The sequence below is a fragment of the Anas acuta genome, chromosome 26 (assembly GCF_963932015.1).
Source record: "Anas acuta chromosome 26, bAnaAcu1.1, whole genome shotgun sequence".
NCBI classification, from domain to species: Eukaryota; Metazoa; Chordata; class Aves; order Anseriformes; family Anatidae; genus Anas; species Anas acuta.
Genome location: NC_089004.1, coordinates 6,172,717 through 6,189,212, shown reverse-complemented (window position 1 = coordinate 6,189,212; position 16,496 = coordinate 6,172,717). Strand labels below are relative to the sequence as shown.

General features: G+C 39.1%; 1 protein-coding gene across 7 annotated transcripts; it reads right to left on the bottom strand.

The window, feature by feature from the left end:
- Nucleotides 1-287: 287 nt before the first annotated feature.
- Nucleotides 288-16,461, bottom strand: LOC137845015 (scaffold attachment factor B1-like). Of its 7 annotated transcripts, none has more exons than XM_068661803.1 (21): nt 16,134-16,461; nt 15,235-15,322; nt 14,174-14,238; nt 13,807-14,085; nt 12,627-12,689; nt 11,942-11,969; nt 10,507-11,005; nt 10,040-10,089; nt 9,232-9,332; nt 8,382-8,531; nt 8,185-8,285; nt 7,153-7,292; nt 6,356-6,444; nt 5,667-5,803; nt 4,716-5,009; nt 3,742-3,879; nt 2,927-2,963; nt 1,999-2,120; nt 1,167-1,279; nt 903-969; nt 288-683 (listed from the first exon to the last, which is right to left on the bottom strand). In XM_068661803.1, the coding sequence occupies exons 1-21, from the start codon at nt 16,320-16,322 to the stop codon at nt 557-559; spliced, it is 2,877 nt and encodes a 958-aa protein (XP_068517904.1). In that variant the 5' UTR covers nt 16,323-16,461; the 3' UTR covers nt 288-556. The 7 variants fall into 7 exon arrangements, 6 of the variants coding, with proteins under 6 accessions (XP_068517904.1, XP_068517903.1, XP_068517907.1 ...); XM_068661802.1 differs by having other exon boundaries at nt 2,927-2,966; nt 16,134-16,460; XM_068661806.1 differs by lacking the exon at nt 16,134-16,461 and adding an exon at nt 15,931-16,127 and having other exon boundaries at nt 2,927-2,966.
- Nucleotides 16,462-16,496: the final 35 nt, after the last annotated feature.

Sequence of the window (16,496 nt, the reverse complement as noted above, 5' to 3'; positions counted from 1 at the left end):
CCGCACACTTGGTTCCCCCTCATTTTGGTCCCCCCCCCCCCCCCCCCCCCCCGGTGCACCCCACAAATGTGTCCCCCCCGAAACAAAACCCCGCACACTTGGTTCCCAAGCACCTTGAAGCCCCCTGCACTCTGGTAGCAGCATTCTCCCTCCATATCGCCCCCGCTGCCTCTCCCGACCTACAGACAACACTCTCCCCCCACCGCTGCTCACCATTTCCCCAGAAGTAGCTGACTGCACAGCACCTCATCCTGTGCGCCACCAAGGAAGACTACAGGAAGATGGAATTGTTAGCCATAATCTGGTTTTATTGTTTTTGAAAAATGGAATGTTTCACTAAAAGAAACTTTAACTAATACTTGTCCAAGAACACGTTCACAACAACAAAATAAACAGCTGATATATTTGGCTACAATATGGCAGCAATCTTGTTTTTTGTAATCACAAATTCAAGGTGACCCTGCTCAATAGAATTCACCACCATTGTCATCTTGTATTAAAAAAATATATATATTTATATATATATATATATAAATATATATTATTTATAGTGCTTTCAGTAGCGGCGGGTAAAACGGCTTTCAGTCAGTCTGTTTGTTCTCTCCTGGCCTGCAAAACCTCCTTGTATTCCACCACTCTGCATCATCTGGCTCTGGTTTCCACCTTGTGTGAAGCCTCCACGCCTAAAACAAGAACAGGCAAATTCAAAATTGGACACAACTAAATACTACTACAAATCTGAGAAAAAGCATTTGCTTGTTGTTTTTTTTTTCTACTTGCAAATCCATACTTGGGTAGAATCTGAAAGTATTATTTTATATTTTTGACACAGAAATTTAGTGTTTTATTCAGATGTCAGCTACTGTGAAACATTCATAAGCAGTCCAAACACAGCTTCTTACCCTGGTATCCCTCCTCGATTCATCACATGGCCTGGTCCTGACTGACCAGGCATGCTTCTATCACCACCTAATTAAAAAAAAAAGGGGGGGGGGGGAGGAGGTATTCATGTTTTCCTATTAAAAAAGCAACATTTTGTTTCCAGAATTGTATTTGCTTTCTTGCCAATGTTGTTAAAGCTCTGTAGGAATTTTAACTACCACTAGAAGTTCAGAAGCAGTAATTCATAGAAAAACCACAATCACACTGGTAAGCAGCAAGTGTACCTTGCCATCTCTCATGATCCCGTCCCATCATTCCTCCATCCACATTTCCCTGCCATGAACGATCTTGATGCCCCTCTAACTTTCGACCATGATCTCCCCAGTCACGTCCATCTCTTAAAAAAATAAAAGAAAGTCTTCTAGGTGTGTCCCTTATCAATTTAACAGCATAGGGTAAGGCCAAATACCATATCCCATAAAAGAGTGTATTAAGGCATTAGTCAAGCTGTATCTATATCCACCCAATCATTGCAGTAAGAACTGTTCAAATTCAAACAATGAGAAACTTGCTGAACAACATCCTCCACACAAAGCCCATCTTTTTCCAATCTACAAACATACTTAGCATCACAATATACTAAAGCACTTACACAGGGAGCAATTCATCAGCCACTATTCCTCTATCTGGTGTATTTATGTAGAACTGAACGTTATGCATCTGAAATACACCTAGCTTGACGACTCACTGATTTGAAGACCACTAAGAACAGTCTCAGTCCCCCACTACTGCAGGAAAGAAAATCAATTTCCTTAAAACGTGTTAGTCACAAATGCAACTTTTGTGGGCACTATTGGACCATCTAGCATAGGACTCAATCTTATCTGTAGAGAAGGAAATTTACAAGAGAACCAGTTACCAACTGAGCTACCTGAACAGTACCTCTTCACTCACTAAATTCCTTGCTTATTCAGACGAGAATAGATATTTGAAGAAACTACCTGGAGAAAGTATTCACGCTTGGGAAACTGCTTCCACTGTCACCCCCTTCAAAGGTTTACTGAGAATTAGAATTAAGATTCAGTAAATTGCTTCCCTTATTTCTTACGCACTAACCGGGTTTGTGGAGGTATCCCTCTCCCTTCATTCATTCTTCTGTCAGACCCATAGCCACCCCAACTATCCCGGGAGTCCCGCGAATGACGGTCTGGCCCTCCATGGCGTTCATCTGGGTAATGCTGGAAAGCAAATGGTACAGAGTTCTGCTAAGAATTGATACAGGTTTCATTTATGGTATCAAAATTTCAGCTTCTCAGAGGTTGCAGTTTTATGTGCCAGAAAATAAAAATAGCTGTCTCATGCTTCACTGTTTCCATAGTTGCTACTAGGTACAGTTCACCTGAGGCACTAATTTCGTTTCACAGCACATATTCTACTCCAATTGTTGGTAGGTGAAAGCTTTATATTTGGTTGTGCTGGTGCTCTCTGTTGTTTTGTTTTTTGAGGCTTACATTCTGGCTACACGTTTTCTTTTCCCTTTACTAGAATGCCTGCCTCATTTCTGAAGAGAGGAAGGAAGGAAAGTTTTAGTATACCTCTGTGATACCAATGTTCACACTTGTCCTTTTTATAGTCTTCTTGTCGCATCATGGCATCACTTGTTTTCTACATATTGTTTAGATACACATCAGAGAAGGGAATCCTTGCCAACTATGGACACATTACTACAGCATTTACCTCTTTACATACTGCAGTCACCTACGACTGTTAAACAGAGAACTTCTATCACCACATATCATATTCTGGTCTGAAGAAACACCATACTGCAGCTCTAATCACTCAGGATTTTTTCCTCAACTATGGCTAAATGCCCTAGTGACTTATGTTAGCACATTACTAGATTAAGTCAGTTACTGACTGAACACATACTGTTTAATTCTAGTGGCAATTCCATTTAAGAAATGGGTATCACGCACATTGTGCTTCTTCTGCTTTGGGATTACTTTGTTTTTTAAACTGAAGTGATTGTTTGGGTATGACCCACCTGCCCATCTCGATCTGGTATCCCTCGCGAACCTTCTCTTCTTGAAGAAAATAAGAGAAATTTCAGTCAAATCAACATAGCAATCATAGTTCTGGTGTTTGTATGAAGTAGCATGTGGAAATTTATCTTTGTTAGGCTTTGAAACTGAGAACACCGATACTTGTTTGGCTGTAAGATATTTAAATGATTTTTTGTTTCAACAACCTAGCATACAGAGACATCAAAGTAATGCTTACAGTAATATTAGTAAGCAAGTTGTCACTGAGACACAGTCAGGAACCTGAGGGAAGAACACTGTGCCAGGCCTTGAACCAAGGAATAATATAGCGCGAACCAACCAGCATCAGAAATGAGTTACAAGCAAAAGCAAAGTGGAACAGTTCTTGCCAAAGCTCCTTTGAGAATAAACCAGAAGTGTCAACAGCACTATGCAGAAAGCATTTTTGTAGTCTGTGGAAGTAAAGTCAGTGTAAGCTAGGCTGTGAAGATGAAAGTAGGGAAAGTTTTAAAGCAAAGGAAACTGCTAAATCTTTGGCTAATGAATTCACAAATCAGATTTCCATCCACCTTGATAGAAGTTACAGGATCTCCCTCAGCACCACTGCAGACTACAACAGAAATTAGCTTCTAGTATTTAAGCAACCTTTTTTGATATATATTAAGTGAGGGAGACAGAATTGCAAGCATGTATAAACTTAGACACAAGAAATGCAAAAGGCTCATTTGTTTTTATCACTGTTCAAGCCATTAGTAAGCCAGGAAAAGACACCTAACTTCCATAAAGGCATGGAAAGAAGAGCCACCTCCTTACTGACCTGTCCAAAGAATGATCTTGGTATCGGCCACGATCCCTGTGGTCAAAGTCATGGAAGCGGTCCTGACGACCAAATTCAGAGTGGTACCTATCGTCCATTGCCATTCGCTTTGCCTCTGGCCAGTAAGGATCATCTCGCCTGAAAGAAAATACACAAAAGAAGTCTCAAAGCAGTCTTCCTTTCTTGCTCTCTTGAACAAGATCTTGAGATCAAACCTCATTCAATTAAATTATTCAAAAACTTATTTTTGATTTATAATTAAAAACTCTGAACTGTTAAACTGCCATCACATTTCAGTTTCAGAAAGGAAGCTAGTTGCATGAACACCATACAAAAAGTGTAACCTCAGCACAGCTGGACATGAGAGGAGTCTAAGAAGTACCTTTTCCTGCTGGCATCCCTGTTTTAGAGTTTAGAAACACAGAATAACCCAAGCTGGAAAAGACCTTCAAAATCATCAAGTCTAGTTATCCACCTGAACTACCAAGTCCCATAACTAAGCCATGTCCCTTAGTGTTACGTCTACATGCCTCTTAAAATACCTCCAGGGATGGGGACTCCACCACTTACTTCCCTGGCAACCTGTTCCAATGCCTGACCACCCCCCTCCATGAAGAAATTTTTCCTAATGTCTCATCTAAGCCTCTCTTGGCACAACCTGAGACTGTTCCATCACATTCTATACCCATTTAAGTGAAGGATTTCTATTCTCAGTCACTCGTCTTTGAAAAATAGTTCCCAATTCTTTCAAATCTGCTATAATAACGTTGTGCTTACCAGGTACTTAAGTACGACATTTACTTTTTCTAAAGATCAATATCGATCTGTTAACAGCAACAAAATAGAAAGCTTTCAGTTGTAAACCCCAATGACAGTTACAGCAAAAGTATTTTCAAATTAGAGTATTCTAAAGCCTATGTATCTGTAAATGGATGTGGCCAAAAACTTCAGGATCTCTTCCTAGTTGCTATTACCTGCCATCAGGATCATATGGCCTTCTCATTGCAGATCGCCGTTCTTGTTCATAGCGTAGCTGTTCCTGCTGACGTCGCAGCTCTTCCCTCTCTCGCTGGATTCGTTCCTGTTCTCTCCTTCTTTCCTGCTCTATGTGCATTCTTTCTCTCTCCAATCTCTCCCTCTCCAAGCGTTCCCTGTCAAGACGCTGTCGTTGAAATTCAAGTCTTTCCCGCTCTCTCTGGAGCCTCTGTCTTTCATCCCGTTCATGAATGGCTTGAAGCCGTTGTTCTCGTTCTCGCCTCTCTCTCTCTCTAATTAAAAGAGCAGATATTTTGTTTTCAGTCAATTATCTTGAGTCTAGGCTTTATTACTTGTTTTGGGTGTTTTTATTTGTTTGCCTTTTTTTTTTTTAAAAAAAAAAAAAAAAAGTTATATTCTTCCCACTAGCTGCTTAAACACAAATGGTGTATACTCAACTAAATCACAGCCACCTAAACAAAAAATTCGTCCATATAGGTTAGAAAAAAAAAAAAAAAAGTAGTAAGTATAAGGATTCTGCATAAGTAACACAGTAGCTACTCTAAGCTAGATGGAAAAAGTTTTCATAAGCATGTCCTAATGCAGAACTGAGGAAGTATTTAGAAAGTAGTTACAAACTTTCAGGGAAAACACCCCTATATGAAAATTCACTTCCAACTGAGTAGAGTAACAGACCTGAAAGTACCTACAGAGCTGTTATTCATCTAGAGTCTCCTTAGATGCACAGACTTAGAGACAACCGGTTTCAGTAATAAAAACCTTCATAATTTGGCATTGCATCTGTTCTAGCAATAATTTAATATCAAATTCATCTGATATACAAATGTGGAAGGTCCTGCACACAACTTATGTTGAAGCCTGTTCAAAAAACATGGTTAAGAGAGGTACAAGTAAATGCCATCCAAAGTTTAGAGAAGTGAAAAACTCACCGTCGCCTCTCTGTTTCTCTGATTTCTCTCTCTCTCTGTCTCTGACGTTCACGTTCTCGCTGTTCTTTGATTTTATCAAACGATAAAATATCTTGTTTCTCTTTGCTCTCAGATTTACGATCCTGGCTTTTCGTACTCTGAGTTAAATCAAAACAGTGCATTAGCCAAACACTTTTAGAGCCCTTGTAGCTACATTTCCTATGCAAAACACCCACCTTATGCCAACGTGAACAAAACAGGCTCTCACACTTGAACAAAACAGGCTCTCACACCTTCCCAAAGGTAAATAATATTGAAATTCCACAGAAAAGTCAGGGAGAAGCACCCAGAATTTGGCTAGAACCTCTAAAGAGTTTAAATATATAGAGATATTAGAGGCACAAGATCTGACTTGCACTGGTGAGAAATAATATACCACTTTAAAGGTCACTGGTCACCATACTGGCTGAAATATATTAACTTCACTTACAAATTACATTTCTACTACCTCAACTACAACAGCAGCAACTGACTATAAAGTGGTGAGATTCAAGTATTTACTTTCACACCATCATCTTAACATTTTGTAAAATGCAATTAAAAGATAGCTGTTCCCAATACGCAAGGCAAAAAAAAAACTTCAATTATTTGCATATAACGTTGGTTTACACTTATTATTATAAAAATACTTCTCTGAAAGCTGTACTTACCCTCTCTTTTGATGCAGAAGTTTTCACACTGATAACTGGCTCTCCTTTGGATTTATCCATTACCACAGTCCTTTCAGTTCCTCGACTTGCTAGAAAACAAAAATATGCCCAAGGAATAAATAATACTCAAGACATTAAGAACTCGTGCAATAGTTTAAAACCATTATGATATGAAGTAGTAAAGAGTTATTTTACTGAGGTTCTTGAATGTCCTATGGAATAACATATTTATGATTTAAATAACTTACTGACGTTTTGCTAAGTTGGGGGTGTGGGCAGTAAACTTTTAAGTAGCACTTTCTACCTGGGATGGCAGTTAGAAGAAAGCAAATTTAAGTTTGTTCTTAGGTCTGCAAAATACATGCTTTCGGGAGCTAGGGGAGCGGACACTGCATCAGCTCTAAACCCAGTGACGGTTCCATAAAATTCACAGATTACGATATGCATCTTTTAAGGCCCACTAACGAAAACTGTGTTGCTAAGCTACTAGCATTCAAAGTTGGAATAAAAAAAAAAAGTTCTAAGGTATTTTCTGGCATGTCTTTTTTGTCAATCAGGAAAACAAAGTATTGCAAAGTCCATTTCATTCTTTTTACTAAATTATGAATCATGCAGAAGTTGGAAGTTTTCTGACCAGCCACAGTTCTCAATGTTTTAATACTTGTTAGCCAATTAAGGAAACTTTTTTGTATGTGAAATACAGTATAAGCAACTGTGATGAAGCTTTTATCAACTTCTTTTCTTTAAAAATAAAACAAGTATCTTTGAATGTATTTCTGAAGAACCACCAGAATTACCTGATTTGCTTGCCCGTGATCGATCAGAGGACCCAGCTTTCTGATCATCTTTCTCTTTTCCTTCATCTTTTCCGTCTTTTTCTGATTTCTTAGCATCATCTTTTTTGTCAGTCTTCTCCTCCTTTTTAATACCTACAGACCTACAGACAAACTTTGCTTTAATAGAAATTCTAACAAGTGCTACATAACCATTCTTACTGATCAAGTCAATCACGTAAAAGAAAAAACACTCAAAAACATAGTCCAGTGTTTTCCATGCTGGTGAGCATTTGCAGTATGTCAATGCATACTTGTACGTATGTTTAAGACTAGCAAACAATATTACGCTAAAGCTGTCTAGAAGAAACTACAGATGGTCTGAGTATTTGGCATTTGAGTGCCAGAAGTAAAGGCCTCCTGTTCTGCCTATAAGTAACATTCACACTTAGAACAGGGAGAAGAGGGCCCACCCAGGTATAGGTTGATTCCCCCCCCCTTTTTTTTTTTTTTTTTTTGAAACAGTGGAACAGATACCTTTAGCACCTGATACAAAGCAGTCTGCCAAGGCATTTATTTTACCAAGTCTCTTATAGTTTTATGAGAAAATAATGTGTAGTAAAGCAAGATGCCTCTTTCAAAAAAAGCCAAAGCACTTGAAAAACAAATATTGAAACATTGCTTACTAGAAACAGTCCATCAAAAATACAGACAAGTTACTAGAAAGATTTGTCAGTTAAAAGAACAGGCCAAGTCAGAATCAGATTATGGGACTAACAGTTCTGATAAAAAATACTGGTTAATGTAAAAATAAACCATCTCCTCATGTAACTGACAAATTTTGATAATAAAACCTGAAAAGCTTTGTATTTCTGAACAGAGGGCCAATCAAGATGTGCTTATTGCTAAAGAAGAGCAATTCCAGATTTCCCAGTATTATTACTATTTCAGATGCAGCATGAAGCAAATCAAGACTTATTACAATTACTGTTCCCTTCTGTCACATGGCTGCATTTCAAACAAGTTTTAAACAGGAAAATATAAAGAACACTTTACTTCTCAGATTTGCAATCTGCTGAATGGTGCCTGTCTTTTTCCTTCCTTGCTTCGCCTTCCTTTTTGTCTGCAGGCTTTTTCCCAGCTGGTTCATTTTTTGCCTAGAATTTTAGCCAGAAATATTTTTAATAGAAGACAGGCACTAAACTTACACACTTTTATTTTCATTATACTATCACACAATAGCTACCATTTACCTTTTCCACAGAAATCATTTTTCCATGCAGCTCTGTTCTATGGAGATGACTGATACACTTGGTGGCTTCTTCAGATGTTGACATTGTAACAAAGCCATAGCAGCGTGCACCAGGACTGCGAGCATTTGTTACTACTTTTGCACCAACCACCTACAGGGGAAAAAAAAATATATAGATAGATACACACACATATATATACACACACACATATATATACACGTGTTCTACATTTGCAGCTCCATCACAAAATAAATTTTACCTTATCATTTGAGCAGCTCCATGTATTGGTAATAGTATAGTACCTATCCACTTTTAACAGAGAGGAAACATTCTTGGCACACAATATTCCATTTGTGTTCTAAGACAACAACACTGTTAAGCTTACTTCACATTTTCGCCTGACCTGTATACTGTCCATGATCTGTATCATGTCCATGATGTTCTAGAAGTGCTTCACTAAGGAACACTTGACAGAAATATCAGAATCACAGGATCGTCTACGTTGGAATGGTCCTGTAAGATCATCTAGTTCCACTCCCACCACTCCAGGGGCAGGGACACTTCCTACTAAACCAGGATTCTCAAAGCACCATCCAGTTTGGCCTTGAACAATTCCAAGGATGGGGCATCCACAATTTCCCTGGGCAGCCTGTTCCAGTGCTTTACCTCCCACACCACAAAGAATTTCTTCTTTATATTTATTCTAAATGTAATGCTAACAGCGTTACACCTAAGTCAACAGCAACATGAACACAGCTAAAAAGGTTAAAGATTATTGCACACAAGGTCTGAAAAACTATAAACTAAACACCGATTAAACAATTTGTTAGTTTGCATATCCACTACATACCTTTCCATACTTGCTGAAAAGATTCTTCAAGTCTGTAGCTCTAGTAGATGAAGAAAGTCCACTAACCCACAAATTTCTGCCAGAACCACTACCTGCACGACCTAATTTAAAAAAGAAAAAAAAAAGCCAAACATTGAATAAGAAAAAACACATTTACACAGGAATGCAACAGTGAAAAAGCAACTGCTCTTTAAACTCCACTTTTTCTCTTCATGAACCTTCTTTAAGCACAATTTTAACTCTACCTCTCCCAAGCAATCTTAAAATCACCTAACACATTGCACCCTTCAAAAACTAACTGTTGACCTCCACACCTGACGTGCATTTCAACAGTTTTAATGAGTTTTCATCTACACGTTGCCCCCTACATTTCCATCACTTTGGTGAGAACTACAAAGTATTAAACATTAATTCACAACAGAACTTTTTCTACTTTGTCAGTTAGGGACTGAAATTCACAGTTCACCAGAAACACCATACAGAGTATAGCGATTACATATCTTTGACATTTTCTGACAAATACCAGTCTTGTCAGTACCTACCACCATTTCAGAAACCTAGTGGGAGACTCCAGTACAAAAACTACAGTAAAGATATGTGCACACTTACACACTAAAAGGAAACCAAAAATCACAAAAAAAAGCAAGTCGAAGTATTTAAAATTGATCATTACAATTGCTCCATTCACTCTTTCATCCATCCACTTACAAAAACTGACTTGAAAGAAATGGTTAGATTTGACAAAAAAAAAAATAAGTCACACGTACTTTTTAAAAAAAAAAAAAAAACAAAAAACAAAAAAACATACCTTTTTCATCTCTTGAGATTATCTTTGTATCTCTGTCCTCCTCAACAGGGCTAAAGACAAAACATCCCGTTATTCAACCAAGCAAAAGCATAAATAAAATTCTAGATTGCACACTAGAATTTGATACCTACCAGTGAATTATTTCTGAAATACAAGATACCATTCAAATTTTTTGAAAAACAAGAAAAAATATGGGACTCGTATACTTAAACAGACAATTAATTCTGTTTTGCAGATGACTGAAATTAAAATAATTTAAGAAAACAACCTTTGAAGGTTGAGGAAGGAAAGAAATCAAACCCCCTGCGTTTAAAAAAGTCTGCACAAGGAGAAATAAAACAGATTCTTTAGGAATAGGCTACAATTTCATGAGTCTTGGTGGCCAATTGAAGGAAACAGCTTATTCGCATCACTTAACGACCAATGAAAAAAGATAGCATCTGGTCTATAACGGAGAAAAAACAAACCTCTTTTTCTGATCACCGCCCTCACTGGTTGAGGACTCTCTAGTAGCAGGGGATTCCTCAGAATTAGCTTTGTCTTCTGTTTTCTTGGCATCTTCTTTGCTATCTTTGCCTTCAGGACCTGCGCCTTTTTCCGCTGTTTCCCCACTAGAGACTTCCAGGCCTTGGAATCGTTTGCTACTCTGATCGCTTAGGGTCTCTAATACTAAAGATTCAGAGTCCAGTTTCTCTTCCTCTATTGTCTGTTCACTTCTCTCCCCTTTTGCTACAACTAAACGCTTTGCCTCCTTCCTTGACATAGCTTGTGCCGATTTGCTGTCCAAATCTAAAGCATCTTCCTCCAACTGAGCGGCAGCAAGAACATCCTCTTCTTCTGCTAGCCTCTTGCCTGGCACCACGTTACTTGCTTCCTGTGCATGTGGCTGCTCCACTTCGGAAGTTTCTTCGTTAAGTAGTTCAGATTTACAAGTTTCCCCCAAAATGTCGAGTATTTTCTCATTTTCTACGGATTTAACAGGAATAGAATGGCACAAGATTTAATCACCAGGGAAATACAGCAATCACAAATGTGGAACTGGCATGGCTGCCACACTAACACCAAGAGAACTTCTAAGCTACACAGAGATTGGAAAACCCTAGTGTACACAGTGTTAAAAGTGCTATGCTAACTGCAGTCTGACAAACTACCTTATCAGCCCTAAAATGTTAACAGGGAAGAAAAACGTCCCCACAGATTTAACAAAAACCTTCTGGCTGGATCCTTGGTTTTCTTCATGAAATCGTTCAGCTCTGTTTCTTCTCTAGTTAGCTTCCAAAGTCCAAGATGCTTAACTGAATATATCAATGCACTGAGAGTTCAATTTCCGAATTTCTGTGAAATTCTTTTAGCAGACAGTCCAACACGAAAATTGGGCATCTTCTGATGGTGCATGAGTGTGTTCGCAGTCCCAGAATGTGAGTATGATCTGTAGAAAATTCCCATGACGACACTCTATTCCTTCTTCTGAAGTTCAGTCACCAGAATTTATGTTCTGTACCAAAGTTTTATATTACCTGCATTCCTTTATTTATATTCACAGAACTGTAATACAGTGTGATATCACAAGATCTGTTTTATACTCAGAACCTTTGCATCTTTAAGGCTCATTCTTTAAATCCGTTGTAGTTGAGAGCTCTATACAACTATTTCCTCCCATTAAATACAAGTTTTCAAAAAGTAGGTCTCCACAGATCTGGTGATATGACTGGGTTTCCAATCTCTATGATCGTGCATGACCTGGATTGTCCACCATAATATAAGGTACACTATGGTAATGCATTAAAAAATAAACAGGAATACAAAAAGAATTAAATGAAAAATGGAACTGTTTCAAAGCCCTGCACCCTCCCCCCCCAACACAATACACCTATAAAAAAAATAGGAAAAACACCACAGTACCTGGCTCCAAAGGTAACTCTTCAGTTTCCTGGGGAGAAAAGCAGCAGAGGTAGAAAAATATCAGTATTCAAAAAAAAAAGTCAAGATGTTACTGCTTACTCCCTACACCTTGGAGGAAAGCATTACTATGATCTATAGTATTTCTACTTTGAAATTATTGAATTTTAAATGAATTTCTCACAAGATGGTTTAACATTACTTTTTTTAAGATTTTCATGCTTTATGAAACATTAATATTTCAGTATTTCTCAAATTCAGACACCACAAACTGGAGGTCAGTTTCAAGCAACTACAACACTGATAACATTTGTTTTTTTAAACATACAACACAGTAATCCTTTTACAACCCTACTCACGTTAATATGGGTATATAAATTACCACATGTAAGTGACATAGACCATATTTTATCTTTGTCTTATCCTTCTCTAGGGTGTACTTTACAAAGTCTGCCTTCTGAAAATGGTATTGAAAGAACCACCAGCCTCACTTGAAGCTACAATGTTCTTACTCAGCCATGAATGATCTCGAAATGAGGCCCGTATTTCAGAACAGATCAGTTTCAGCTTTATTGCCAAAACAGGATATATTATATTTAACTTTCGTTACAAGAGTATGTAAGGTATCAAGATCATTTATACAATGGATAACAAGACTGGAAGCTGTACATTTACGTACACAATTTACCTTTATTACAGTTAAATCAGATGAAGCAGCATTGAAACTGTTTCCAACATCTTCAGCCTCTACCTTGAAAAACAGAAAGCATGTCATTAGCTATAAAAGAAGAGTATTCCAAACAAAATCTGAATGAGAAATCAAATATTAGAAATTATTTCCTCTGACAACTGTCAAGCAAATCTCTCAGCATGCAAAACAACCAAAGAGGTTAAAAACCTGACTGGTGACTCCCACACATCTTACCCATCCCCACCATATGAATAAGCTTTCCCATTACCCCTGAGATATGTTGGCTGCCTCAAAATCTTTTAAGGTCTTTGATTCTTGCAGCAATATTTATTTTTCTCTCTTATTCACAGCAAGAACATAGAGCCAAGAAGTCTATGTGACTAGATAACCATATTTTTTACTGAGAAAAGAAGAGAAGACTGCAGGAGTTGACCTAAACTCTGGCACTTTTGAAACTGAAAAAAACCCTTTTTCATTATTCTCCCTTGGCTTGCGTGAGGGAAAGGGTAAATGACCGGAGATAGAGGGTTGTTTACTTCTGCAGCTTGAAGATTTAAGAGGGAAAAAAATACCCATTTTGGAATTTTATAGTCTAGACTGATGAAACAATGTGCACACACAACAAAGAATTACACTTCCCTATCAGACTGGATACAAATAACTTTCTTTGAGCCTTTTGTTGTATGTTTCAGAAGGTAAACACTTGACTTTGAGGAAAAAGTTTATCTTCTTGCCCCTACGAGCAACTTCATAAAAGCAGTGTAACAAACATAGAAAGCCAATACAAAAATACTTTCAAAACCTAAGTAACCTAAAACCATATCCTAATCAAAAAAAAATATATCCAGAATATATCTATGCTGCTGTTTAGCTTAAGTGAAACAAATGCTGCAGCCTTATTTGTCTCACATATCCTCCTACATAAAGATATGAAAATGTGATTGTAAGTATAAAGTGAAGTACTGACTTCAAAGCATTATTAATCTGTACAGTAATACAACGCACACAAACAACATCTAAGCATTTAAAATCAAGAATGGTATTTCCACATATATGTAAAAGAAGAAAAAGCAATGATTATGAGAACCAGTATAGACCCAAATCGCTTCAGCTACATTCTAGCTGGTTATACTATTTAAAAAAAAAAAATGACTCCACACACATAAGAGATGCATACCATCGCTACTGGTATTTCTCTTGATTCTTCTTTAATTTCAGAAAATTGCGGGGATGCCTCCACGTTACGTACAGCATATGCTGTAGACTGATCTGGAAGTTCTTTCGTTTCTGCATCAGCATTTTCTCTACTGTCAGACAGCGAGTCAAGAACATTATCAGCACTGCAATCCTCTCTGCAATCTACAGCATTGCCATTATCTATTTCAGCTTCATCTAACACACTAATATCCATCATGTCAATATCCTGCAAGTTATCCAAACTTGCTTCGATATCCTCCTGTAAAAAGAAAAGTAGTATATATAATAGTCATTGTAACTTGAAAACAACACCATTATTGCTTCACTTCCAACACAGCTTCACATACCTGTCCATCTCCAGAATCCTCTTCCAGGCCATTGTCTTCAACCCCCTCTTCATCTGGTCTACGTCCTAGCAACATCATTAGAATATAAAAAGGTACAAACATGCATCTTCAACTTACATTTTTCCACCAGAATGCACATTCCATTCAACTTAGTTATCTACTTTTTCTTATTTTTCCACAACTGACTGACAATTATGACATTATCTTTGCAGTTATGATTACCCATTTTAGTTTGCAAGCAAATATAACGTTGGATGCATCAACAAAAATCTGAGTAAAAAAATAGTAAAATGTTTAAGCTTCATCTCAGAAATTTACATTTTATATAAACCAAAATTAAATAATTATAACCTTTCATTTTAAATAACTATTCTGTTCAGCTCTAATATGAAAGCAAGTTTCAACATTACTTGATTACAACAAAAGCTCAAACTGTGCTAACGTAACTAAATTATAGAAAATATAGCAAACTATTTATAGAAAAATAAGCATTATGTGACTATTTCTCACCATCCAGAAATTATGTCTACACATGTCTTTCCCTATGGAAAGCCTTGAAAAAAAAAACTTCCAATACTAATTAAAATCTGGTTTTCTAGGGGAAAAAACAAGACTGCTACTAGCTACGAAACATAAGCACAACAAACTACAGAGGTCATTTTGAATTTGCTAGAAGCTCTGTATTTCTACCTTGGGGGAAGAAAAACAACTTTACACTGTTTCTCAAAAGTAAAGGTACAGCCACGTAAAGAAATAATCATCTATTTTAAAATAAGGCATTATGGCATTAAAGGTCAGAACCAAGGAACAGAAACTTCAGCTGTGTTCCAGCTTTTCCAGAAGACTGGCTTTATCCAAATCTGGCTCAGACAAGTACTATTAGCTACAGCCTTGCAACTGCTAAACATTCAGTGCACAACAGTACCAAAATTATACAGTGTGTTTTTCCAAAAGGCAAAGCAGACTTAAAAATAGATTAGCAAGATTCTGGTTCACGGATAAAATCTAACAGAAAACCCAGTGGGGAGGCAGGTGAATATCTTCTCTAAATCCCCTTGTACCTTTGCTGCTTCTTTTTGAAGTTTTCTTGTTGACAGTTTCTGAAACTACCGGAATTTCATCAGGATTCCCCCCTTCCTCCTCAATAGCCTATTAAGGAAAAAAAAATAAGGATAGATATCAAAACAGATATAAAAAATCTATTCTTGTTTCTCGGCTGATTTTATACACTGAACACCAACCAACAGGAAAAAAAAAAAAAAGAATTTAACACTTAGAATCAGACAGAAGGAACTTGGATAATAAAGAGACACCAGCTTCAAAGCATTTAGCACACACAAAGTTGTAACGTGCTGGTTAAACACAGAGCAGAAGCTTGGGAAGTAAAGCAATATCCGATCAACTAGGTTGTGGTAGTCAGTGGTACGGAATTCGCAACAATGCACAGGTACGCAAGCACCAGGGTGTCATGACACAGTAAGAGCCCTGGATCCTAGAGACAGCATCCTGTGAAAGATGCCAACGTGCAACTTGCATCCCAAGGATTCTGATTAGGATGCCGCTACTCAGAAAAAAATCAATACGCTGCAAAAGGCCCAGTGCACAGACCTGTAACTGCAGGAGCTCAACGGCCGGCAGACAGCCCAGCGCTGCACGGCACTAGAAACACCTGAGCCGAGAGCAGCAGCCCGCACGGTGCTCCGGTAGGGTCTAGGGCCTGGAGCAGGGCTCGCAGCAGAGTCGCCAACGCCACTCACCCCCTCGCTGCCAGCAGCGGCCACGACTCTCCGGGACGCTCGTCCCGTGCCGAACGCTCGCGTCGGGCGCAGCCCCGAAGCGCGCCCGGGACCCGGCCGCAGCCGCTTGGCGCCATTTTCCTCAGCGGTGCCGGGAGGGCCGGGGCCGCGCAGGCGCCGGCTGCGTCTCGCCCTCAGGCGGCCCGCGCGCAGCGCCCGCTCACCTTCCTGAGGCGCTCGGTCAGGACGCTCTTGTTGCCGCCGCTGTCCAAGTTGCGGCGCCGGAGCTCTGCCCGCAGGTCGATCACGCGCAGCTCGCTCAGCCGCCGGGTCTCCGGCTCCGAGCTGGGGCCTCCGGGCCCACCCGGGGCCACAGGCTCGCCCTGTCCGGCCGCTGGCTGGCTCTCCGCCATGGGGCCGTCGTTTCGGCTCGCACGCGCGGAGCGAGGCGGGTTAAAGGCGACGGCAGGCAGCCGGAGTCGCGACACAAAATGGTGGCGGAGAGGGGACGCGCCGAGGAGAAGGGGAGGGAGGGAGGGAAGCGCAGCCCGCACGCGCGCAGAGCCGAACGCCCGAGCCAGGAGTCT